The following is a 26518-nucleotide window of genomic DNA, read 5'->3' as shown; positions in this document are numbered from 1 at the left end:
AAAATACAAGGTTGCGGAGGAATCTCCAGGGCAGGTTATGTTCTGTAACGGTGGGGACAGGGGAATTCAGGTGGCACGTAGCTTTCCCACCCCCCACCCCCTGGTTAAGGGTCACATTGCAAAACCTGGCTTGTGAAATTTGAGTTTGGAGAAAAAAAAGTGACTTTGGATTAAAGGTAAAAGTTCCCCTCACACATACGTGCTAGTCGTTCCCGACTTTAGGGGGCGGTGCTCATCTCCGTTTCAAAGCCAAAGAGCCAGAGCTGTTCCCTCCGTGGTCCTGTGGCCGGCATGAGTCAAAGCCGAAGGCGCACGGAATGCTGTTCCCTTCCCACCAAAGGTGGTTCCTATTTTTCTACTTGCATTTTTGGTTCACCGACAAATGCGCACTAGACAAATGTGCGGCGACAAAACTGCGATGTCAAAACCGTGACATCAAAATCTCACCCACAAAAGTGCGCCATCAATAAACAACATAGTGGGATGCGAAAACAACGTTATAACCCTAACCCTGATTGCGCTTTTGTGGGTGCGCTTTTGACGTTGCAGTTTTGTCGCCGCGGTTTTGTCGCCGTGCATTTGTCTAGCGCGCAATTGTCGGATCACGGCATTTTTTACGTGCTTTCGAACTGCTCAGTTGGCAGAAGCTGGGACAAGTCATGGGAGCTCACTCTGTTATGCGGCATTAGGGATTCGAACCGCCAAACTGCCTACCGCTCTGATGGACAAGCTCAGCGTCTTAGCCACTGAGTCACCGCATCCCAATAGACTTTGGTCCATTCTCTGCAAATTGGGCAAGCCCGTAACAGTTGCCGCGTGATCCTTGACTTGTGACCACAATTGGGATTTCCCTCCCTAAGCAAAGCAATTACAGGGAGTCCTCAACTTACAACAGTTCATTTAGTGACCATTTCAAAGTTAGAAATGGCAATGAATCATGTGCCTGATGACAGTTTTTCACACTTTGTATCGTGCCCTTGGGATCAAAATTTGGACGCTCAGCAATTGGTTCATACTTATGACCATTGCCGTGTCACGCGATCCCCTTTTGTGACCTTCTGACAAGCAAAGGAAACCGGATTCCCGTAACGACCGTGTTCCTAACTTATCGATGGCAGTGATTCACTGAACAACTGCGACAAGAAAGGTCGTAAAATGGGGCAAAACTCACTTAATGAATCACGTGGTTGTTAAGTGAATCACAGTCATTAAGTGAAGCCAGGTTCCTCTTTTGATTTTGCTTGTTGGAAGCCATCTGGAAGAGTTGCAAATGGGGATCATATCACTCTGGGATGCTTGAAACTGTGTAAATTAAACACTGGTTTCCCAGCATCTGAATGTTGGTCACAGAGTCAAGGACCAGCCATAAGTCATTTTCAGTGATATAACTTCACACGGTTGTTAAATGGATAAGTCAGGGATTGCCTGTTCGCAGGAGAGACTCACCTGGGGCAATGAAGATGATCGGTTTAAGGGAGAAGATACAGGCAATGTTGTGGCCTGCCAGTGTCCAGCATAGCTGACAGCAGATTCGGACAGTGAGGAGGTTGGGGAGGAAGATGGGCCAGTCCTGGAGTCTGGGGAAGGCTCAGAGGAGGGCTCTGTGTCGGAGGCAGAGAGGGGGCCAGAGCCGTATGCCAGTTATCAGCTGCCTTCAGAGTCAAACATCAGTGAGGCAGAAGAACAGCTGGAGCCTGTTCCCAGTGTGCGCATGCACAGAGTTGTCAATGAAGGGAACAGCTAAAGAACAGGCGTTGACTTGGGAGTAAGGTGGAGGATGAATGGACCTTCCCATAGGAATAAAAGAGGAGCAACAGGGGAGTGGAGTTTGCAGGAGACCATTAGTTCCTTCCTGCATTCTTGCCAAGTATTGTGGCGTGTGAAAGATATCGGCCTGGCCACTCTCCAAGCCTGATCAAAGTCGGTAATTGGCAGTGATGTGCGGTGAGGATTATGGTTGGTGAGGTAAGAGAGCGGCAGCGGCGAGAAGCAATGTCCCCACCGCTGTGTCCAACGGGCGTCTCACATTTATATCTGCCATAAACGCGAGATGCCTGTCGGACACAGCAGCGGGGACGGAGGAGGCGGGGGGGCGAGGCGGTAGCCAGTGAAGAAAGCGGAGAGGAGGAGGAGGAAAGGGAGAGGGGAGCAGGACCGGGCTCCCAGTGGGAGGGGGAGAGGAGAAAGGGAAGGGGGGCACAGCAGGCAAAAGAAAGAAAGCGCCAGCCCACCAGCAGAGGCGAGTAAAAGACCTGCTTCTGCTGGCGGGCTGCCCCTCTCTTCCCAAACAAGGCTGCCCTCCCTGCCTCTGCCCCTTCCCTCTCTTCTCAAACAAACTCTCTCTCAAATTGAGAGAGAGTTTGTTTGAGTGAAGTGAAAAAAGAAACACACGCACACACAAAAATTACAATAAAAAATTACTTACAAATTAAATTATAATAATTTTGAATTCCTCCCCCCGCCCTCCGTCCGACCCACATACCTTTTCCAGCTGTGTCACAGAGGATTTCAACTCTCCTCTTGTCCGCCCGCCATGATGAAAATGTAAAAAATGTAAAAAGAAAAAGGCAAGAGTTGCTGCTGCCAGAGCAGGAGGAGGCGAGAGAACCACGTGTCTCCTTTGCATAAGGAATTTTTTGCCTTTTAACCCTTGCTTAACTCTGCTCAAGTGATCATAACGATAGTCTAAAGGAGGCACGTGGTTCTCTCGCCTCCCGCTGCAGTTAATCACTAAGCAGAGTCATCCACTGTGACTCTGGCAGCAACTACCTCAGCCTTTTTCCTTTTAATTTTTTTTTTCTTTTCATCACAACAGTGGTGAGGCCCTGCCTCCCCTGACTGCACGTCCCTGGTAATTGGGAACTCTCTTGAAAGACTGTGGGAGAGGAAAGATTTTGCTGGAGAGGAATTCACTGCCAATTAAATAAAATGGGCTTATCGGGAGGGGGGCTCGGCTTCGTGCTGCTGCGGAAGCCTCGGTCAGAAGAGGTGAATCCTGAACTCACCACAGTTTATTTACTGACTGTTCAAGTTACAACAGCACTGAAAAACTGACTTATGACCGTTTTTCACCCTTATGACCGTTGCATCATCCCCATGGTCAGGCGAGCAAAATTTGGACGCTTGGCAATTGACTCGTATTTATGACGACTGCAGAGTGCAGATGCCCCTTTGGCAACCTCCGGACGACCGAAGTCAATGGGGAAGCCAGATTCACTTAATAACTGGGTTCTTCACAACTGCAGCAATTCATTTTAATGACCGTGGCAAGAAAAGGGGGCAAAAGGGAGCAAAATTCACATAACTCTCTCACGGAGCGACAGGAATTTTTGGCTCAGTTGTGGCTGGAAGTCAAGGAGTACACCTGTATTTCCCTCCGAATTATCTGGGTTGGGAGCAGCCAGGATGCTTCTAAGCATGGGAGCAGCGGAAGAAACGAACAAGATTGTGCGTCTCACACCAAGCCCAAATAATATCCTGACTGTATTTGAAGGATCATTGGGTGGCGTTTCTGGCTTAGTCCTTTGCTTTCTACCGGCAGGAATGAAGTATCTTTACTACTGTGGGAATTCTTGCTAGAAACTGCCAGAAGTTAAAACTTAGTTTTGGGATTTGATGGTCAGAACTGTTTATGATCATATGTCTATGGAAATTCTTTGTCCTCCAGGTCAGGCTTGTCCCAAAGGTGCTTTTTCAGGAGGCAATGGGACTGTCTGGGTTTTTTCTTTGAAGACGTTTCACTTCTCATCCAAGAAGCTTCTTCAGTTCATTGCCTCTTGAAAAAGCACCTTTGGGGCATTTAGGATTATAGAATTGCAGCCTATTATTGTTGAGTAAGAGGTTAATTTTAGTTCTGTATAAGAAAGTTGGTATTCCTTTTCTCACCCTTTTCCCTCCTTCCTCCTGGCGCTGCCTTTTCCCTAATCATCCCTGTCCCTAACTCCTCTTCTTTTGCTTTTTGATATTTTATCTTTCGTTGAAAAAAAATTTTTAAAAAAGAAAAAAGTCATAAGCTTTCTTCTTCATTCAGATTGGAGAACTGGATATGGCTCACTGACTTTGAGAGGGCCGTGGTCCCCAGGTAGCTCCCCAAATTATTGGAATTAAATGTTTGGCCTCAGAGAAAGAGAGAAGGAGAGAGAGAGAGAAGGAGAGAGAGAGAGAAGGAGAGAGAAGGAGAGAGAGAAGGAGAGAGAGAGAGAGATTGAGAGAGAAAGAGAGAGAGAGAGAAAGGGAGAGAGAAAGGGAGAGAATGAGAATGAGAGAATGAGAAAAAGAGAATGAGAGAGAGAACATGAGAGCGAGAATGAGAGAGAGAATAAGAGAGAGACAGAGAGAGAGAGAAGGGGAGAGATTGAGAGTGAATGAGAAAGATAGACTGAGAGAGAGAGAGAGAGAGGAGAGAGAAAGAGAGAGAATAAGAAAGAGAATGAGAAAAAAAGAGAGAGAAAGGGAGAAATTGAGGGAAAGAGAAAGAGAGAGGATGAGAGAGAGAATGAGAGGGGGAGAATGAGGGAGAGAATGAGAGAGAATGAAAGAGAGAGAAAGAGAGAATAAGAAAGAGAATGAGAGAGAAAGGGAGAGATTGAGAGAGAATGAGAGAGAGAATAAGAGAGAGAGAAAGAGAGAGAGAAGGGAAGAGATTGAGAGTGAATGAGAAAGAGATAGACAGAGAGAGAGGAGAGAGAAAGAGAGAGAATAAGAAAGAGAATGAGAGAAAAAGGGAGAGAAAGGGAGAAACTGAGGGAAAGAGAAAGTGAGAGGATGAGAGAGAGAATGAGAGAGAGAGAATGAAAGAAAGAGAGAATAAGAAAGAGAATGAGAGAGAATGAGAGAGAAAGTGAGATAACAAGAAAGAGAATGAGGGAGAGAGAAAGGGAGAGTGAGAGAGAATGAGAAAGAATGAGCGGGAGAGAATGAGAGGGAGAGAATGAGAGGGAGAGAATGAGAGAGAAAGGGAGAGATTGACACAGAGAGAGAGAGAGAGCTAAATCAAAGCATGCATCTATCCCAACCTTTGCAAAGTTTACAATTGAAGAGTTGGGGATCAGGGCAAAAATGCTGCCCGGGTGGGAAGGAAAACCCAGGCTGGTTCACACTGTGGTCTAATATCCTAAAGCAAAATAGGTTATATTCCCAGGGCATGCAATAGCCTCCTTTCTCAATTAGCCCAATTCCCTGGCCTTGCATAACACATGAAGCCCAATGGCTTGCAGGTCCAACACCCTCAGCGACAGAAAAACCTTCATCAATCAAGGTGAAGAGCAGTCATGCGAAGAACCTGTAGATGTTGCCAATAGCTGTTTAGGTAACCTAGTTTTACTATTTTGCGATTCCTCCGTAAAAGATAAAACCATCTTAACGTAATGGCTTGGCTTCCCAGTGCATTCACACAGCCCTGCAAACAAGAAAGGACCCATTTTAGCTTAATGGACTCTCTTGCGGATAGGTGAGGCCAGATAATTTGATACTTTCCTGGGGTTGAGAACTTTAGGGAAAGTTTGGGGTTTTGTCTTTATGCTAGGCTTATTTTATATAGAGTAGAAGTAGAAGTAGAAGTAGAAGTAGAATAGAACAGAACAGAACAGAATAGAATAACACAGAACAGGTTACAGAATAAAATAGATTACAGGAATAGAATGGGAGAGGGGAGAAGAGAAGAGAGAAGAGAACCTGGGCCTTTGCCAGGTTCGCCTGGTGCACCAGTTGCGGCCCTACTTTGACCAGGGGGCACTGCAAACAGTCACACACACCCTCGTCACCTCAAGACTGGATTACTGTAATGCGCTCTACATGGGGCTGCCCCTGAAAAGTGTTTGAAGACTACAATTAGTCCAGAATGCAGCCGCGCAAGCGATATTGGGTGTACCACACTACACCTATCCTCCGCGAGCTGCACTAGCTCCCCATTGGTCTCCGAGCACAATTCAAGGTGCTGGTTATTACCTTTAAAGCTCTACATGGCTCAGGACCCAGATATCTACAAGACCATCTTCTGCCGCACACCTCCCTAAGACCGATAAGATCGCACAGGGTGGGCCTTCTCCAGGTGCCATCAGCTAGACAATGTCAGCTGGCGGCACCTCGGAGGAGGGCCTTCTCTGTTACCGCTCCGGCCTATGGAACGAACTACCCCCAGAGATCCGGACCCTACCCACTCTCATGGCCTTCTGAAAAGCGATTAAAACCTGGCTATTCCGGCAGGCCTGGGGCTGTTGACCTCTTGACCGAGGTCCAGCCCCGCTTAGACTGGGTGCATGGTGTGTTTCTTTTAATCTGTTTTCTTCTGTTTGTCTTTTTACCTTTTTTTGTGAAATTTTTATTTCATAAAAGTCCTTCGGGATTGGGCGGCCTATAAATTTAATAAATAGAATAGAATAGAATAGAACACAACACAGAAAGGGAATAGAATAGAATAGAATAGAATAGAGAATAGAATAGAGAATAGAATAAAACAGAACAGGTTACAGAATAAAATAGATTACGGGAATAGAATGGGAGATGGAAGAGAAGAGAAGAGAAAAGAAGAGAAGAGAAGAGAAGAGAGAAGAGGACACAACACAGAACAGGGAATAGAATAGAGAATAGAATAGAATAGAAAATAGAATAGAATAGAATAACACAGAACAGGTTGCAGAATAAAATAGATTACAGGAATTGAATGGGAGATGGAAGAGAAGAAAAAAGAGAAGAGAGAAGAGGACACAACATAGAACAGGGAACAGAAGAGAATAGAGAATAGAATAGAATAAAACAGAACAGGTTACAGAATAAAATAGATTACAGGAATTGAATGGGAGATGGAAGAGAAGAGAAGAGAAGAGAAGAGAGAAGAGGACACAACACAGAACAGGGAATAGAATAGAATAGAATAGAGAATAGAATAGAGAATAGAATAGAATAACACAGAACAGGTTACAGAATAAAATAGATTACAGGAATTGAATGGGAGAGGGAAGAGAAGAAAAGAGAAGAGAAGAGAGAAGAGGACACAACACAGAACAGGGAATAGAATAGAGAATAGAATAGAATAGAACAGAACAGGTTACAGAATAAAATAGATTACAGGAATAGAATGGGAGAGAAGAGAAGGGAAGAGAAGAGAAGAGAAAACACAACACAGAATGGGGAATAGAATAGAATAGGAACAAGATCGGAACAGAATAGAATCTGGAAGGGACCTTGGAGGTCTTCCTGGACTGGAAGCTATACCATCTCAGACAAGTGACTGTCCAGTTTCTTCTTAAAACCTCCAGTGATGGAGCACCCACAATTTATTGGTTTGATTGGCTCCCCCTTTTCATCCAGAAGCAAAAGGCCGATTGGACTCCTCCTGGTTTTTTCTCTGCAACATCAACCCTGTGAGGAAGGCCAGGCCAAAATGTCAAAGACAGTTTCTCTGGTGGAAGGGGAACTGACTTGGGTGTTGACTTTTGCCACAACCATTTCCCTAGGCCACTCAGAAATGGAAGAGACTGTCAATCATTTTTTGCCAAGTGATGAATTTTGATCACATGACTGGGGATATTGTCACAGTAAGTACAAGGGCAGCTTTTAAATCATATTTCTCAGCACAATCCTGACTTCCTATGGTCAGTAAAGGAGGGTCATAAGATGAGGATTACTTGAAGGCAGTTAGCAATTCTGTCAACATGGACTAGGTGCCTTGTGTGAATCTAGTTAAGATGTTTTTTGATGCATCATTGAAATACTCAGCGCGCTCAATTATGGGGTGCCACTCTTTTAGGGTGGTAGGAATGGGGATGATGAGAGAAGAGAAGATAGGAAAATAGGGAGAGGGAGAAGGAGGGGAAGAAGGAAAGAGAAGAGAAAAAAAGATTTAGAGGAGAAGAGATTTAGAAGAGAAGAGAATATAGGGGTAGGGAGAGAAGAGAAAAGAATTTAGAAGAGAATGTAAGGAGAGGGAGAAGAGAAGAGAGGAGAAGGAGAGGAAGAAGGAAGGAGGATTTAGAGAAGAGATTTAGAAGAGAAGAGAATATAGGTGTAGGGAGAGAGAAGGAGAGAAGAGAATTTAGAAGAGAATATAGGGAGGGGATGAGAAGAGAAGAGAAAAGAAAAAATTCAGAAGAGAATATAGGGAGAAAGCGAGGTGGATAGAATAGGAGACAAGACAAGAATTTAGAAGAGAAGAGAATATAGAACAGAACAGAATATATTCTTTATTGGCCAAGTGTGATTGGACACAAAATGAATTTTTCTCTGCTACATAAGCTCACAGTGTACATATAAACAGCAAGTGATAGGTCATTGGCCATATATCATAGTTACAATCATTAATCATAAGCTAGAAACAACAATTGATAAATCACAAGACACCAATAGGAGAGGATACTAGGAAAGATAGAAAAATGAGAAAAGATGAGACACGAGACAGTGCATCCAGGTATGGAGTGACTAATTCCTGAAATTTTGCATGATTCCAGCCAGAGGTTCTCCACATCACCAACATCTCAAAGCAATCTGGAGCATGGCCTTGCCAAAATTTTGCTGATTACCTTTCCTCAGTTTGCATGGTGATAGGGGATTTCTTGTTTTGGAAACTTTGGCAAAGATTTGGGCCAGCAAGTGCCTGTCAGAAGGCGAATACTGTCCTCCTCGGTATCTATTTCTGTTGAAGGGATTAAAAAAAAAATAATCTTTGATTTCTCATTCTAGCAAAGGCCGCAAGACACATGTTCCAGAAAGCACGCTTCAAAAATTTGCAAAGGAGGTGTGTTGAAAAGCATCGAGTAAATGCTGTTTTTAGACTTTTTAGCAAAAAAAAAAAAAAAGACTGCACCAACGTAATTTTTAAGCAGGGGAGTGAAGAAATATTAAAAATGACACGCAAAACGCACACCAGTGGCCCCCAAAACACATCTAAGACAAATGAGAATTTCCAGACTCTTAAGAGAAAATAAAATATTGGGAGTTTCATGGACTGCAGGCCACTTGGATTTATTATTCTCTGTTCCAGCAAGTTGCCTTTTTAAGAGAATCTGTTTTGGAGAGCCAGGAAGGTTTTACAGCAAGGAAGGAATGTTTTGTAAGAGGAACTACGGAAAAAATTATATATATATATCCATCTACAAGTTTATAGTCACTGGAGAAGAGCCCAATGCTGGGAAAGATGGAGGGCAAAAGAAGAAGGGGACAGCAGAAAAGGAGGTGGCTGGATGGAGTCACCGAAGCAGCCGGCGTGCAATTAAATGGACTCCAGAGGATGGCAGAGGACAGGAAGGCCTGGAGGAACGTTGTCCATGGGGTCGCGATGGGTCGGACACGACTTCGCAACTAACAACAATATAGCCAGGATTCCAAAGACTTGATCGAGGTCATTCAAGTGGGTTTCTTGCTGGACTCCTTTTGTCAACATAGAACAGAGGTGGGCCACACCTACAGAAGAGGTTCCAAAAATTTTTGAAACCCACCACTGACACACACACACACACACACACACACACACACACACAGACAGATTCACACAGAAAGAAAGAGAAAGAAAGAAAGAAAAAAGAAAAAAGAGAGATGAAAGAAAAAAAGGAAAAAGGGACCGAGAGACAAAAGGAAGAGAGAGAGAGAGAGAGAGAGAGAGAGAGAGAGAGAGAGAGAGAGAATGAATACATGGCCAGCAAGCCACTCCCACCAGGTTACATGGCCAGCAAGCCACTCCCACAAAGGAGGCCACACCCACAGAGTAGGTTTGAAAATTTTTTGAAACCCACCCCTGTCATAGGATTACAAATCAGGGAAGCAATATGTGGGTTACTAAGTTCTGTATGGAAATTTCGAATATCCCACTCAGCTTGTTCTTCTACAAGGCAGTATCTGAAAGGGCACCTTTTCTGGGCTTTTGAGGGTTTTGCTTGAGGAAATTCAGAATCTTGGTTTGTCCCTAGAACTAAACAAGGAACAGACTAGAGTTCTTTGATGGCCACTCTTTCCTAAGATTGGTGTTGGCACCAATGGGCAAGTTTGTCTCACATGGCTTGATTTAAACTTCAGCAAATTCAGTCATAGGATGGCTTCTTTTGAAGAGGGCTGCAGGCAACATCCACCTAACAATGGGTTTTGTAAGTCAGATTTAGTGATTGTGTAAGGACCTGCCTCAGCTGGTCCCTCAGGAAACCAAGGCTCTTGAATCCATAGAATTGAATCAAAAAAACTTTAACTACGAGAAAGGGCATGATGGTTACATCCAGGGTGTTCTGACCAAGACTTCCCAAGAGCCTGAAGCAAAATCCTCATCCTGACAAAAAAAACAAACCCTTTTTTATTAATTTACCGTGAATTCTGCTCATTCACATCCAGCAAAGTCTTTCAAGGGAGGATTTGTGGTCACAGACCTTATCTGGCAGGTCGTTATCTGCAAAACCTGGCAAGGAGTCTCGGAGAGTCACGAACCAATGAAGCAAACCAGGGACGTGCAGTCAGGGGAGGCAGAGCCTCACCACTGTCATCATGAAAAGAAAAAAAAATGTAAAAGGAAAAAGACAAGAGCTGAGGTCAGGCTGAGCTAGTTGCTGCCAGAGTCACCGTGGATGACTCTGCTTAGTGCTTAACTGTTTAAAAAAGCCTCTAAAAAGCGCCCTCTACAGGAGGAGGCAGGAGAACGACATGCTTCATCTAGTCTGACTTTTTATGATCACTCGAGCAGAGTTAAGCAAGGGTTAAAAGCCGAAAAATTCCTGACGTAGGTGAGGAATTTTTAGAGGCTTTTTTAAACAGTTAAGCAGAGTCATCCACGGTGACTCTGGCAGCAACTAGCTCAGCCTGACCTCAGCTCTTGCCTTTTTTCTTTTACATTTTTTTTCTTTTCATGATGACAGGCAAGAGCAGAGTTGAAATCCTCTCTGAAACAGCTGGAAAAGGTATGTGTGGGTCGGAGGGAGGGGGAGGAATTCAAACTTCATCCTCAAGTGTAATTCCCTCCCCAAGTGTAGTTTGATTGCAGGCAGAGCCACGTTGCTTTTTCAAACACACACACACACACACACACACACACACACACACACACACAGAGCTGGATAAAACTATATAAGCCCAGCTTCACAAGTTTGAAAAAGCAACGTGGCTCCGCCTGCAAAGGCTCGGATCGGCTCCAACCCAAATTCTATGTTTGTGTTTGTTTGAGAGAGAGTGAGTGAGAGAGGGAAGAGAGTAGGAGAGATAGTCCAATCCAACCTCTCTGTGTGCATGTGTCTGTTTGAGAGAGGGGGAAGGAAGGAGGGGGAGGGAGAAGAAAAAGAATGAAGGAAACTTTTTTGCAAAGGAGAAAAACAAATGCTGTTGCTTTAAATCGGAACTGAGCATGCCTGGCTGTGGAATTCTGGGAGTTGAAGTCCACAAGTCTAAAAAAATTTTGAAACCCACCACTGTGTCAGTGCCTCACCAGCCATAAACCTCACCGCACGTCACTGAAGCGAACTAATTGTCTCCTGCAAACTCCACTCCCCTTTCGTTCCTCTTTTATTTCCTCTGGGAGGGGCCATTCATCGTCCACCTGTGGCCTTATTCCCAAGTCAACCCCTGTTCTTTAGCTGTTCCCTTCGTCTGGCAACTCTGTGCATACGCACACTGGGAAAGGGCTCCAGCTGTTCTTCTGCCTAACTGATGTCTGACTCTGAAGGCAGCTGATAACTGGCATATGGCTCTGCCCCCCCGCCCCGCCTCCGACACAGAGCCCTCATCAGAGCCTTCCCCAGACTCCAAGACTGGCCCAGGTTCCTCCCCAACCTCCACACTGTCCGAATTTGCTGCCAGATCCCCTGGCCGCTGGGGGCCCACAACACAGGACTCTTCAGATAAGCAAAGTCAGTGAGGGAAGAAAAATTTAATTACCGACCACCGCAAAAGAAAAGTTCCTAAAATCAGGCATGACTCAATGATCTCATCGCTTAATGACAGAAATCCTGTTTTCAGTTGTAGCCACAAATCAAGGACTAGCTGTAATTTATTTTGCACACTCTATCTTTACATTATCGTATTGCCAAATGACATCCAGTAAGGATGACTGTCAACATTAATGTCAACAGAACGCCAGGCACAATGGAGTTCTGGAGTCAGGAGTCACAAACTGTTAATGTTCTTCGATGCACAATTTCCAACTAGGAACTGTGCATCAGAACATAGAATAACAAAGGTGGAAGGGACCTTGGAGGTCTTCTAGTCCAACCCCCTGCTTAGGCAGGAAACCCTACACCACTTCAGATAAATGGTTGTCCAATCTCTTCTTAGAAACTTCCAGTGTTGGAGCATTCAGAACTTCTGAAGGCAAGTTGTTCCACGGATTAATTGTTCTCACTGTCAGGAATTTCCTCCTTACTTCTAAGTTGCTTCTCTCCTTGATTAGTTTCCACCCGTTGCTTCTTGTCCTTCCCTCAGGTGCTTTGGAGAATAGCTTGACTCCCTCTTCTTTCAGGCAGCCCCTGAGATACTGGAAGACTGTTATGATGTCTCCCCTAGTCCTTCTTTCCATTAAACTAGACAATCACAGTTCTTTTCTTTGAAGCTCTATTTTCAGTATTTTTAAAGGTTGCTTTGAGATGGTTTTAAAGTTCTTTTTTTCAGGTCACGTTATTAAGTTTCTGCATATTCCCTTTGTTTTGGCTAGTTTCATATTACCTAACTCATTTTCAGCATCTCTGGAGGCTTTGATTTTGCAGCTTAGGGTTTTAAACTTCATCAACTGCTAAAATTAACAGCCATGATGTAAGTGTTGAAAATGTAAAGTAAAAAAAAAAAACCCTTAAAATATCACAACTAATATCTAAGCTATAAAAAGCTCTAGCTACACACTGGTATAAATAATTGCAAAATTGAATAAACGGTACCGTAGCCCCTGGTGTTAGAAAAACCTCCAAAACAGATCTGTGGGTTGTCCTTCAGAGATCGTAAGATTGTTCTGACCGAGGTCTCCCCAAGAGGTTGAAGCAAACTCCTGGCCCCGACAAAACTTCCTTTTATTAATTGACTGTGAATTCTGCTCATTCACATCCAGCAAAGTCTTTCAATGGAGGATTTACAGTCACAGACCTTATCTGGCTTGGAGAGCTGCCAGGCCGATCTCTGCAGAACTTGGCAAGGAGCCTCGGAGAGTCACGAACCAATTAAGCCAACTAATGGACTCCTGCAAACTCCATTCCCTTTTCGCTCCTCTTTTATTTCCTCTGGGAGGGGCCATTCACTGTCCACCTGTGGCCTTACTCCCAAGTCGACCCCTGTTCTTTAGCTGTTCCCTTCATCTGGCAACTCTCCGCATACGCACACTGGGAACAGGCTCCAGCTGTTCTTCTGCCTCACTGGTGCCTGACTCTGAAGGCAGCTGATAACTGGCATACAGCTCTTTGCCTCCGACAAACAGCCCTCATCCAATCCTTCCCCAGACTCCAGGACTGGCCCATGTTCCTCCCTAACTTCCTCACTGTCCGAATCTGCTGCCAGCACTGTTGCTGGTGGGCCACAACAAAGATAAAATTGTGATTCTTTTCTCCTCATTGCCTGGATTGTTGCTCTCTTAAAAGTGTCAGCTCTCTTTCTTTCTTTTCCATCCTTTCTCATTTTGCTAAAAGTAAGGATACTGTTTTTACCATCCACCCTAAAATAGATGAATGGGGAAAAAAGAGTTTTATAACATGCGTTTTTCAAACCCAGGAATTAAACATAAGCAAGTGAGTTTATATTTATGTATGTTATATTTACCCTCCAATTAACTTGAGCCAAAGATGCTTCCTGGCTGTGTTCTGTTCAAAATAGCCACAGGTTTCCTAAAAATCCACCATACAATGAATCATAGAATCACAGACAGGGAAGATATCATTATAAGCCAGTGTTTTTCGAACTTTGTAACTTTAAAATGGTTTTCCCAGTCGCAACGGATGGCTGAGAAGGTTGGACCATAAGGAAGGCTGAGCGCCAAAGAATGGAGGCTTTTGAACTCTGGTGCTGGAGAAGACTCCTGCGAGTCCCTTGGACTGCAAGGCGACCCAATCAGTCAGTCCTAGAGGAGATCAACCCTGACTGCTCTTTAGAAGACCAGATCCTGAAGATGAGACTTAAGTACTTTGGCCATCTAATGAGAAGGAAGGACTCCCTGGAGAAGAGCCTCATGCTGGGAATGATGGAGGGCAAAAGAAGAAGGGGATGGCAGAAAAGGAGGTCGCTGGATGGAGTCACTGAAGTAGTCAGTGTGAGCTTAAATGGACTCCAGAGGATGGTAGAGGACAGGAAGGCCTGGAAGAACGTTGTCCATGGGGTCACAATGGGTCGCACACAAATTCACAATTAACAACAATGTTAAAATGGATGGATTTCAACTCTCAGAATTCCCCTTTGGAAAACATTGATCTAGTGCAAGCAGACAAGATAAATCTCTTGAATTGTCCGAACACAGCAAAATGGAGAGGCAGAGAATGGTTCATCCTTTGGTGTTAAAATGAAAAGGACGAGGGCTATGGATAGTCTCAGTCAACCAGGGTGATGGTTGTCCCAAAAGTGCTTTTTCAGGAGTCAACTGGACTTACTTTCTGGAATCAGAAAGTCCAGTTGCGTCTTGAAAAAACACCTCTGGGAAGGGATGAGAGTTCTGCACCAATTCATGGAACAGCAAATATTTAAGATGGTTAGAATCTCACCTTTTAAGCCATCTCTTTAACAGGTGAAGCAGAGCTGCTGATCAACTTTGATCACCACATTACAAAAAAGATGTTGAGAAGAGCAGCTAAGAGGATTAAAGGCCTGGAGACTAAATAAAACCTAAGAAGAATGGCTGCAGGAATTGGCTTTGGCTAAAGAAGAGAAAGTCTAGAGGGGACATGATAGCAGTCTTCCAGTATTTGAGGGTCTGCCACAAAGAAGAGGGGAGGGGGGGTCAAATTATTCTCCAAATCACCGGAGGGCAGAAAAAAGAAATAAAGATTGGAAACTAATCAAAGAGAGAAGCAACCTGGAATTAAGGAGAAACTTCCTAACAGTGAGGACAGTTAAGCAGTGGAACGGCTTCCCTCCAGAAATAGTGGTCGCTCCATCATGGGAAGATTTTTAAGGCGAGACTGGAGAGTCACTTGTGTGAGATTGTGTAGGCTCTCCCGATTGAGCAGGGGGTTGGACTACAAGATCTCCAAAATCGCTTCCAGTTTATTCTATTCTATTCTATTCTATTGTTTTATTCCTATTGCTATTCCGTTCCATTCCATTCTTTTATTTTATTCCTATTCCTATTACCATTCCATTATATTCATTTTATTCCTATTGCTATTCCTATTGCTATTCCTATTGCTATTCCTATTCCATTCCATTCCATTGTTTTATTCCTATTCCTATTTCATTCCATTCCATTCTAGTTTATTCTATTCTAAATTGAGAAAATTAGTTATAGCTCAGCGTTGAAATCCTTGGAACTCTCTGAGCTTCATTGTTTCCCTGCTGATGTTTCACTACCCAAACCAGGTAACATCGTCTGTGCGCTAATGAAACATAATGAAACATCTGCAAGGGTACAAGCAAGATCAAAGACACCAAGGATCCCTCATAGCTATTTATGCTTCCCACTCAGGATATGGGCTTCCTTCCTTGCTCATTCTTCCTTCCTTTGCTGCACCTTGAGGGACCAAACCTTTGTTTTACAGCGACTAGAGCAGGACATCAGGACAATTATTTAACCCCAGGAGAATCATGGCGTCCACTGGGTTTACTTAATGAAGAAAACTGTTGTCATTCTTAATGTCTCAGATGCAGAGCAGACCAAGTAAGCTCCAAGAAAAAGAGAAAAAAAAGCAGCCCTGGCCATTTTACTTCCTACAAGGCCTTATTATGTTATTTGTCTCCTTGGAAAGGAAGGCTCCCGATCTTAATGGCAGTTTAGTGCTAACAGGACATTAGAAATGGCTCAGAATCCAAACAGATGAAGCCGTGACGATCTGGAATTCATCAGCCAATGTGCCTCTGGTTATCCCTTCCACCCAGTGCTTATAAATGGCCTTGGCTTGGAGAGTCTGGCCGATCATCAACGTAACTGCATTAGGCATTATGCATCTATACTTTCTGCATGCTAAAAATCAAGAGACTCAGAAAAGGTGAATTGAGTGATTTGAGTGCAGCATTTGCAGGCTCTTTCCCATGTATATGAACACAGTCTGTTTTATCTACCACTATCCGTGCCTATTTGTGTTTAGTATGTGTTCATTTATTCAGCTTCTGCTCATTGTTGAGGCTTTCTAATCCTGTGCTCAGACGAAAAAACGCCTTTCACTCAAGGACAAAGATAGAACTCATCTGTCGAAATCTACACACCGCTTTTTAAAAAGTTCACATTGCTTTAGCACTGTGTTAATTTCCCCCGTGCAAGTTTTAATTAGTGCAAACAGGTTTTAGCCTACATCCAAGGAAAATACTGCAGTAACTGTATTTCTAAATAAAGATTAAAAGGGGGGGGGAGGGTCTTCACCGAGAATGACTTTTGAAATGCAAGGATCCAATCTGAAAACAATTCCTGCTTTTTGGGGTGCTCCGATACCTGGAAAGACCAACTTTTGAACTTTCTGTTCTATAAAGTGCCCTTTTGCTCTTCTATTGCTGTTCCCTTGGAAGGAAAAAGGGATCGAGACCCCAGATTTGTGTGTGTGTGTGTGTGTGTGTGTGTGTATTTGTGTGTACTAGCTGATAACCTGGTGCTTCCCCAGGTATATATTTATCCCAACCCTCCTTCCATGAACGTTGCCACAATTTCTAATGCTGGATTTTCCCCCTTACCAGAGGGAGCCCCCTTGTGGAGTATTGTGAAGCTGTTACCATGGCAACTCCACAGCGCTATACAGTAGAAGCCATTTTAAGGCACAACAGGCTGTATCTTAACAGAACACCCCCCCCAAGGGGTGTTAGGGGTGTCTTACCCCCACAATATGTGTTTCTAGAGAGTATGTAATCTTTGTACCAAGTCTGGTTAAAATTGCCCCATCGTTCCAGAGTTATGCTGGAACATGCAAACACACACAGAGTCATTTATATACGTATAGATAGATATTCCAGCTCTATTCTATAATTCTATCCTATTCTAAATAAGCCCTAATGCATCATTTGGAGCAAAAATTTATGTGATTGGGTCTTATTTTCAGGGAAACACAGGTATTGTATTTTTCGGAGTATAAGATGCACCTTTTTCCCTCAAAAAAGAGGCTGGAAATATGGGTGCGTCTTATACTCTAAATACAGCATATTTTTTCTTCTTGAAACAACACCCCTTTACCAAAATGGCCGTGCAGAACCTTTAGAAGCTTTCCAGAGTTCTCCTGGGGGCTGGGGGGGGGCAGAAATGAGCAGGTGGGGGGAAAACTCAATTTTGCCCCCCACCAGCCTCCAGGAGCACTCTGCAAGGCTCCTAACGGCTATGCATGCCCTTCTTTTTGGCAAAAAACAGGCCCATTTTCACAAAAAAGGGCCGTGTTTTGCTCGTTTTTTTGGAGGGGGGGACACCAGAAAACACTTGGTCACTTTCCTTCTTACCAGCTGCGGTAACTGGACTTGGACATCACTGGCTTCCAGAGGAGAGTCACTGTAAACTTCCAATAATGACAGGTTTTGACGATATTTACAGCAGCTAGCAGAGAAAGACAAGGAAGCTTTCCCAGTAATTCCAAGGTCTCCTAAGTGAAGGGTTTCTCCATTCTGATCCTGAAAAAAAAAATTGAATTCATGGACAAATCCCCCAAAGCTGAGGTTTCTCCAGGAAGGCCCCACCATCAGTAACCTCACTTCTCCTTTACAAGTTTGTGTTGTGAAACTGCTATGGGTAGAGGTGGTATTTAGCCAGTTCTGACCAGTTCTGGCGAACCGGTAGTGGACATTTTGAGTAGTTTAGAGAACCGGCAAATACCACCTCTGGCTGGCCCCACCCCGCTCTATTCTCTGCCTCCCGAGTCACAGCTGATTGGGTTTTCTTTCTTTTGTTGCCCTGCACAGGAGAAGGGACCTGGAAAGCAGATTAGTGGGCTGGGGAGCAGGGGTGGGTTTTGGCAGCCACTATTGCCAATTGGCTCGTGGGTGCTTTGCGCATGCTTGATGTGCACTACGCACGCATACGCAATACAGTAAAATTTGTTCTGTGCATGCGCGGAAGCCAAAAAAAAGATGGTGAACCAGTTTGGGGGCGTGGCAGGCCTGCGTTGCAGCCGGTTCTAGTGACCCAGGCTGCCAAACCATTACTGGTTCGGCTGAACTGGTTCAAACCGGTAGGAACCTATCAATACTGGGGAGGGGATGGGGATTTTGCAGTATCCTTCCCCCAGGACTGGGGAGGGAATGGGGATTTTGCAGTATCCTTCCCCCAGGACTGGGGAGGGAATGGGGATTTTGCAGTATCCTTCCCCTTGGAGTGGGGAAGGATGGGGATTTTGCAGTATCCTTCCCCTTGGAGTGGGGAAGGATGGGGATTTTGCAATATCCTTCCCCTTGGAGTGGGGAAGGATGGGGATTTTGCAGTATCCTTTCCCCTGCAATGGGGTGGAACAGGAGATTTTGTAGTACCCTTCCCACCAGGTTTGGGGAGGGAATGGGGATTTTACAGTATCCTTTCCCCTGCAGTGGGGTGGAACAGGAGATTTTGCTGTATCTTTCCCTCAGGACTGGGAAGGGAATGGGGATTTTGCAGTATCCTTCCCTCAGGACTGGGAAGGGAATGGGGATTTTGCAGTATCCTTCCCGCAGGACTGGGGAGGGAATGGGGATTTTGCAGTATCCTTCCCCTTGGAGTGGGGAAGGATGGGGATTTTGCAGTATCCTTCCCCTTGGAGTGGGGAAGGATGGGGATTTTGCAATATCCTTCCCCTTGGAGTGGGGAAGGATGGGCATTTTGCAATATCCTTTCCCCTGCAGTGGGGTGGAACAGGAGATTTTGTAGTATCCTTCCCACCAGGTTTGGGGAGGGAATGGGGATTTTACAGTATCCTTTCCCCTGCAGTGGGGTGGAACAGGAGATTTTGCTGTATCTTTCCCTCAGGACTGGGAAGGGAATGCAGATTTTGCAGTATCCTTCCCTCAGGACTGGGAAGGGAATGGGGATTTTGCAGTATCCTTCCCGCAGGACTGGGGAAGGATGGGGATTTTGCAGTATCCTTCCCCTTGGAGTGGGGAAGGATGGGGATTTTGCAATATCCTTCCCCTTGGAGTGGGGAAGGATGGGGATTTTGCAGTAGCCTTTCCCCTGCAGTGGGGTGGAACGGAGATTTTGTAGTATCCTTCCCACCAGGTTTGGGGAGGGAATGGGGATTTTACAGTATCCTTTCCCCTGCAGTGGGGTGGAACAGGAGATTTTGCTGTATCTTTCCCTCAGGACTGGGAAGGGAATGGGGATTTTGCAGTATCCTTCCCGCAGGACTGGGGAAAGAATAGGGAATTTGCAGTATACTTCCCCTGCCACGCCCACCAAGCCACGGCCATAGAACCGGTAGTAAAAAAAAATTGAATCCCATCACTGGCTGTGGGTTTGTGTCAGGACTTTGTTAAGACACTGGAAAGACACAACTTGTTACTTGCTTGCCGACAAAAAACAGGCAGACAATCAGATGGCTGGGTTTTTGCTGGTAATTGTCACATGTTGGTTGACAGCACTGCAGTATGCTACTTGGCCATTGCCAAGGAAACGTGGATAATATAAAATGCAACATGCAGGTAAAATAAAATCAAACACTTGCTTAACCATAAAATACAAGTAATGTAAATACAGGAGGATGTTAATGGAAAAAAGAGACTGCTTTAAATTCCAGCCAAGTGTGTCCATTTCTACCTACCATCCCCAGCACAAAATAATTCCACAGACTTCTTTGCAGCAGCCAAATATGTTGTGTGGAATTCTGGGAATGGAAGTCCATCTTATGTGGAGCATATCTTTTGGTTCTCAGAATCTCAGTGTTTGTCAGACTGGAGAATTCTGGGAATTGAAGTCTCTCTAGCCAGAGGATATTTTTTTTCAATTCCCAACATTCTCAGCAAGGTTCAAACTGGAGAATTCTGGGAATTGAAGTCTCTCTATCCGGAAGACAATCCTTTAACTCCCAAAATACTCAGCTAAGGCCAGGCTGGAGAATTCGGGAAGCTAAAGTCCTCCCATATCAGGGGTGGGTTCCGGCAGGTACTCCTGCCAATTCGCTTGTGGATGCGCCATGCACGTGCTTGATTCGCGCTGCATGCGCATGCATGCGCAGTGCAATTAAAATTGTTCTGCGCATGTGCAGAAGCTAAAAACAAGATGGTGGTGCCACTACCGGTTCAACCGGACCGCTCTGGACCAATAGGAAGCCACCACTGACCCATATCCAGAAGGCACTCAGGATTGGGTGAGTTGTATTAGAACAACAATAACGATGGTCTTTTTCACAACTGACTTCGACGGTTATTTACCTTTTCAGAAGGGAATCTCAGGAGCTCAAGGTTGGTCACGCTGTTCGTTTGGCCCCACTTTGGCCTGGCTCCTGGAAGAGAAAAGGGCAGCCGTTGGTGAGAATTTTGAGACAAATGAAAACTGCAAACCAGGAATGCAGCTAGTTTTCGACCTACAACCACAATTAAGCCCAGTGTTTCTGTTGCTGAGACATTTGATAAGTGAATTTTGCTCCATCTTATGACCTTTCTTGCCACAGATGTTAAAAGAATCGCCGTTTCAAAGCCGAAGAGCCAGCGCTGTCCAAAGATGTCTTCGGACATCTTCCACATGATCATGTGGCTAACATGACTAAATGCCAAAGGGGCATGGAACGCTGTTTCTACTTGCATTTTTCATGTGCTTTTGAACTGCTAGATTGACAGAAGCTGGGACAATTCATGGGAGCTTACTCCATTACGCGGCACTAGGGATTCGAACCGCCGACCTTTCTGATCTACAAGCTCAGTGTCTTAGTCACTGACCCACTGCGTCCCTGAAGTAGCAATATATAGGGCCAATGACAGATAATCTATTTATAACCACTGTTGAGCCCAAAATTTTCATTGCTAAGCTGGGCAGTTGTTAAGTGACTTTTTTCCTCATTTTAGAACCATTTTTGCCACAGTTGTTAAGTGAATCTTGGCTTTCACCCTTGACTTTGTCAGAAGCCGGCTGGGAAGATTACATTTGGTGATCACATGACTCCAGGACACTGCAACGGTCATAAATATGAGTCAGTTGCCAATGACCTGAGTTTTGATCAGGTGACCATGGGGATGCCACCATCGTCGTAACTGTGATAAAACAGTCATGTCACTTTTTTCAATGTCGTTACAATTTTGAACAGTCTGTAGCAGGGGTGGGTTCCTGCCAGTTCTAACCTCTTCTATAGAAGAGGTTCCACAAATCTACCGTGCCATTTAGAACTGGTTCCAGCTCCCTCCCCCTGCCCGTCCGCACATCATCAAGATGAAGAGCGAGAGGAGGAAATCTGGGAGTTGAAGTCCACAAGTCTTAAAGCTGTCAAGCTTGAACACCCCTGGGTTTTTCTTTTCTAAAGGGTTGTTTTAAGTATTGACGGAGGGACGACGCACAGCCAGGGTTTCAAACAAGAAGAACTCTTTATTCGGTTGAAGGCGATTCAAGGGACGGAAAACTCCCGCCAAGGTATTTATATTCTTGTTTAACCAATCACTGGCCGGGGACGCGACAGCAACTGCTGACGTCAGTCCCTCGGCCAATCAACAATAACAGTGCGTCGGCAACACCCTCTGGAGCTCTCAGCCAATCAGAGAGCTCAGAGGATGTTACTGACAGTCAGAACAATTAACCAATATTTAACACCCCTTTCCCCCAGTTCTGCGCATGCCCGAAACGGAGCATGCGTAGTCCTTAAGATATGCTGGGCGGCGCCGGACCCGCCCAGATCTTCTCATTGCAGGAGAAGTCGTCGGCGGAGGAGGACCTCCTCGTGGTAGCTCCTCCCCGAAGGGAGTGTAGCTCCGAGGCACGCCCTTTCGGGAAGGCCCAGAAGGCGGGCTCAACTGCAACGGTAGGTGTAGCCGTGGGGGCGCGTCACTTGTCGTGGGGGAAATTCTCTGTGCGTCCTCGGATTGAGTTGTTGGATTGGCGTCCCCTTGGGCGGCGCTTGGGTAAGCAGGGCCTGGTGTGGCGAAGGCCCTCGGTTGCGGACTGCCGGATTGAGGACGCTGTTGTTGAAACAGGAGGGGGCCTGGTGTGGCAAAGGCCCCTGGATGTGGTCTCTCGGATTGAGGGGTTTGTGCTTGGTGCAGGTTGAGGCCTGGAGTGGCGAAGGCTTCACATTGCAACCCCGGGGCTGCGGTGTTGTCGCTCAGGGGTTCGCGGCCACCAGCCTGCGACGGGAGACGCCTCCTCAATTGATCCAGGTGGCGTCTCCATTGGGTTCCATCAGCCAATTGGACCCTGAAAGAACATGGGCCAGTCAGGGCAACGATAGTACCCGGCACCCATTTTGGTTCCCCCGTAAACGACCGAGCCCACACTGGATCTCCTAGCTTAAAGGACCGGGGAGGGAGGACCCCCAGATTGCTCGGCTGATCCCCTGAATAGAGCGGGTGAAGCCTATCCAGGGGAGTCCGCAGGCGCCTGCCCATCAAGAGCTCCGCGGGGCTTTTGTTGGTAGTTGGGCAGGGGGTGGAATGTTGGCTTAGCAGGTAAGCCGCCACCCTCGCCTGCCAGTCGCCCCGGTCCATGCGGCTCAGTGCCTCCTTAGCTGAGCGGACCGCCCGTTCCGCCCGGCCATTGCTGGCCGGGTGGTACGGGGCTATGGGCGCATGCCGGATCCCCTGCTCGGCCAAGAACTCCTGGAAGGTGGTGGACGTGAACTGTGGCCCATTGTCCGAGACCACCACGTCCGGCAACCCGTGGGTTGCGAACATCCTCCGCAGGGCCCTGACCGTACTCTCGGCTGTGGTGGAGCCCATGAGGACTAGCTCCACCCATCGAGAGTAGGCGTCCACCACTACCAGGAAGTTTTGGCCGTGGAAGGGACCGGCGAAATCGATGTGGAGGCGAGACCATGGGCCTCTCGGAGCCTCCCACTCACGAGCAGGCCCGGCTGGGGGGTTGGGCCTGGATAATTGACAGGTCGTGCAGCGGCCCACATGGGCCGCTATTTCTGTGTCCAGCAAGGGCCACCAGACATAGCTACGGGCCAATGCCTTCATTCGCGCTATGCCCGGGTGGTCCTTGTGGAGCAGATCCAGAACCAGTGGCCGGAGTGCGGTGGGGATCAGCACCCGATCCCCCCAGATGAGACAACCCCCGTGGAGGGAGATCTCAGCCTGGCGATTTTTAAAGGGCTGGAAGCCCTCTGCCACTTTGTCTGCTGGCCATCCCCTTAGAACCCAGGAAGAGACCTGGGACAAGATCGGATCGGCCTTCGTGTGGGCCGCCACGTCCGCGGCAGAGAGTGGGAACCCGGAGGCGGCAATGGAGAGGACGGAGAGAGAGGGCACGGGGGCGGTGTCCGTCTCCGGGAGTGGGCAACGGCTGAGGGCATCTGCATGCCCTAGCTGTTTGCCTGGACGGTACAGCAACGTATAAGAATACGCTGCGAGGAACTCCGTCCAGCGAGTCATGCGGGGGGATAAAATGGAGGGGGTCGGCTTGTCCCCCGCCAAAAGCCCAAGGAGTGGCTTATGGTCGGTGACAAGGGTAAAGTGCCGACCATAGAGGTAATCGTGGAACCTCTTAATCCCGGACACTGCAGCCAGAGCCTCCTTGTCGATCTGGCTGTAATTGCGCTCCGCCGAGGAGAGTGTCCGAGAATAAAAGGCCACAGGGGCTTCTGAGCCATTAGGGAGGATATGGCTCAGGACAGCCCCTACTCCAAATGGGGAGGCGTCACACGCCAACATCAGAGGCAACCCATCATGATATTGAATGAGGACTGCCGATGACGTCAGCGTCTCTTTGACAGCCGCGAACGCATGCGCTTCGCGGCTTCCCCAGTGCCAGGCCGCGGATCGGTCGAGCAACCGATGCAGCGGCTCGGCTAGTGACGCCTTGTGAGGAATAAAGGGGGCGTAAAAATTGAGCAGCCCTAGGAACGCCTGTAGCTCCGCCCTGGAGGTGGGAGCAGGGGCGTTCCTAATGGCGGCAATCTTAGAGGGTGTAGGGTGAATGCCTTGGGCATCTATTAAGAAGCCCAAGAATTCTACCCTAGGGACAGCAAATGAGCATTTGCTGCTTTTTAATTTTAATCCCGCGCCCCTGAAACGACAGAGGACCTTCCTTAATACTTCGATGAGTTCTGAGCGGCTTGTAGCAGCGATCAGAACGTCATCGAAATATGGCACTACCCCCGGAAGTCCATGGAGCAGGCGCTCCATGAGACTTTGGAAGATCCCCGGGGCCACGGATACGCCGAATTGTAGGCGGCGACAACGAAAAGCCCCACGATGAGTGACGATGGTCTGGGCAGCCGCCGCATCGTCATCCACCGGGAGCTGTTGATAGGCTTGCGCCATATCCAGTTTAGCAAAAATGCAACCCTGCCCCAGGGAATGGAGCAGGTGTTGCACAACAGGGACTGGATAGGGGTTTGCCTGAAGGGCCAAGTTGATCGTCGACTTGTAGTCGGCGCAGATTCTCACCGAGCCATCCGGCTTGACCGGAAGAACTATGGGAGTCTCCCATGGAGCATGATCGACTGGCTCGATGACACCCTGCGCCAATAATTTGTCAAGTTCGGCGTCAACCTTGGCCCTTAAGGCAAAAGGCACCCTGCGGGCTTTCAGCCTAATAGGAGCAATCTGAGGATCTAAGCTAAGGGAGATGGGGGTTCCCTTATAGCACCCCAGTTGTCCATCAAACACATCAGAGAACTCCTGCAGGACGTCCTCAATTGTCGCAGTTTTCACTTGGTGGACCCCCCCAATGGACAGTCCCAGTGTCTGAAACCAATCAAGGCCAAGAAGAGCCGGCAAATTGTGTTTTACAATTATGATTGGCAGCTCTCCCTTGAAATTGCCATATCTAACAGGGATAGGAAAGGATCCCAGAACAGGGATCAACTTCCCTTGGTAGTCCCTTAAGAGTACCCGGGATGGGGCTAACTTATTTTGGGAAACTGTAGGGCAGAGGTTTGAGAACATGTCCCAAGATAATAATGATCGGGAGGAGCCGGAGTCCACCTCCATCTGGCAAGGCTGACCTGCCAGGTGGACATTGGCCTTGATCTTGCGGTTGCCTGAGGAGGCCTGGTTGATGGAAGTCTCCACTTCCTGCGGCTCGGAAACAGTGTGGCAGTCATCTCCTCTGCGAGCTGGTCTCTGCTGGCGGCGCTGTTGCTGTTGCTGCTTGGTCCTCTCAGAAGATTGGAAGAAGGCAGGGGCCGGCAAGGAGGCTCGGCACACTTGGGCGATGTGCCCCTGCCTCTGACAGCGGTGGCAAATTGCATTTTTGAATTGGCACGTTTGGCGGTCGTGGCGGCCTCCGCAGCTAAGGCAAGGCACCCTGGCGTTTTGCGGTGCGGCCGTGGATTGGGCAGGTGGCTTCCGCCGTGGTTGTGCGCGGACTTGATCGATGTTGTCTGGCTCCCGGTCCTCACAAGGGATTATATCATCATAGTCAATGTCATGCACTTGTGAGGCCGGTGCCGGGTTAGTTGACAGCTGTAGCCGTTCCAAATCGGCGGTCGATTGCTCCGAGAGCTCAGCTGCTCTGGCGATCTCGACTGCTTGGAGCAGCGTAATGTCATGGTGGCGGAACATGCGGCTTCTTAAGTGTACATCCCGCACACCGCACACAAACTGCTCGACTAGGTTTTCTTCTAGGTTCGAAAAATCGCACTGGGCCGCCACAGTGCGCAGGGCTTCCAAAAATTGACTGATCGTCTCCCCCGGCTTCTGTACCCGCCTCCTGAATGCGAAACTGCGGGCAATTTTGGATGGCGTTGGGGCATAGTGCCCCTTTAATTTGGCCATCAAGTTGTCCCAGCCCAATTTGTATGCGGGTCGGGGAGCAGCCATGGCTCTGGCTGAGGCAAACATTGAGGGTTCGCAGCATGATAAGAAAAAGCTGCACTTCTCCTCATCCGTTTGAGCCTGATTTTTAGTTGCGATTAAATATGTTTCAAAGCGCTCCATGAATCCTTCCCAGGATTCGCCGGCGGAGCCGAAAGGAGCGAAAGGCGGCAATGAATTCATACTGGCTAAACTGACTTGTGAGGAGCGGATGGACTGAAGTCGTGACAGGAAAAATTTTCCTCAGCGTTCGGTGCTGGCGCGGACAGCGACTTACAGCAGCTAGCTGGAATAAACTCTCTGTCTTTAAACCTAGGCTTGCGTGGAATCGCCGAATCCCACCTTCGTCGCCAGTTTTAAGTATTGACGGAGGGACGACGCACAGCCAGGGTTTCAAACAAGAAGAACTCTTTATTCGGTTGAAGGCGATTCAAGGGACGGAAAACTCCCGCCAAGGTATTTATATTCTTGTTTAACCAATCACTGGCCGGGGACGCGACAGCAACTGCTGACGTCAGTCCCTCGGCCAATCAACAATAACAGTGCGTCGGCAACACCCTCTGGAGCTCTCAGCCAATCAGAGAGCTCAGAGGAT

At 47.1% G+C, this 26518-nt stretch overlaps 1 protein-coding gene across 2 annotated transcripts in view; it reads right to left on the bottom strand.

Annotated features, from left to right (window-relative positions):
• The window catches only part of GPSM1 (G protein signaling modulator 1), a 112998-nt gene that overhangs the window by 17932 nt on the left and 68548 nt on the right, over positions 1-26518 (bottom strand). The window contains exons 10-12 of one of the 2 annotated variants that reach the window (XM_087704541.1): positions 20392-20462; positions 17500-17667; positions 8636-9433 (exon numbers count right to left, since the gene is read on the bottom strand). In XM_087704541.1, the coding sequence (XP_087560667.1) occupies positions 9206-9433; positions 17500-17667; positions 20392-20462 (467 nt within the window). In that variant the 3' untranslated portion in view covers positions 8636-9205. Of the gene's footprint in view, positions 1-8635; positions 9434-17499; positions 17668-20391; positions 20463-26518 lie in introns of those variants that run through there. The other variant, XM_087704540.1, reaches the window with a different exon arrangement.

The sequence above is a fragment of the Thamnophis sirtalis genome, unplaced genomic scaffold, assembly GCF_051295495.1.
Source record: "Thamnophis sirtalis isolate CommonGarterSnake01/CBP01778 unplaced genomic scaffold, rThaSir2_p1.2 scaffold_2, whole genome shotgun sequence".
In the NCBI taxonomy this organism is placed as follows: domain Eukaryota; kingdom Metazoa; phylum Chordata; class Lepidosauria; order Squamata; family Natricidae; genus Thamnophis; species Thamnophis sirtalis.
The sequence above is the reverse complement of the archived record's forward strand: the minus strand, read 5'-3'. Positions and strand labels throughout refer to the sequence as shown.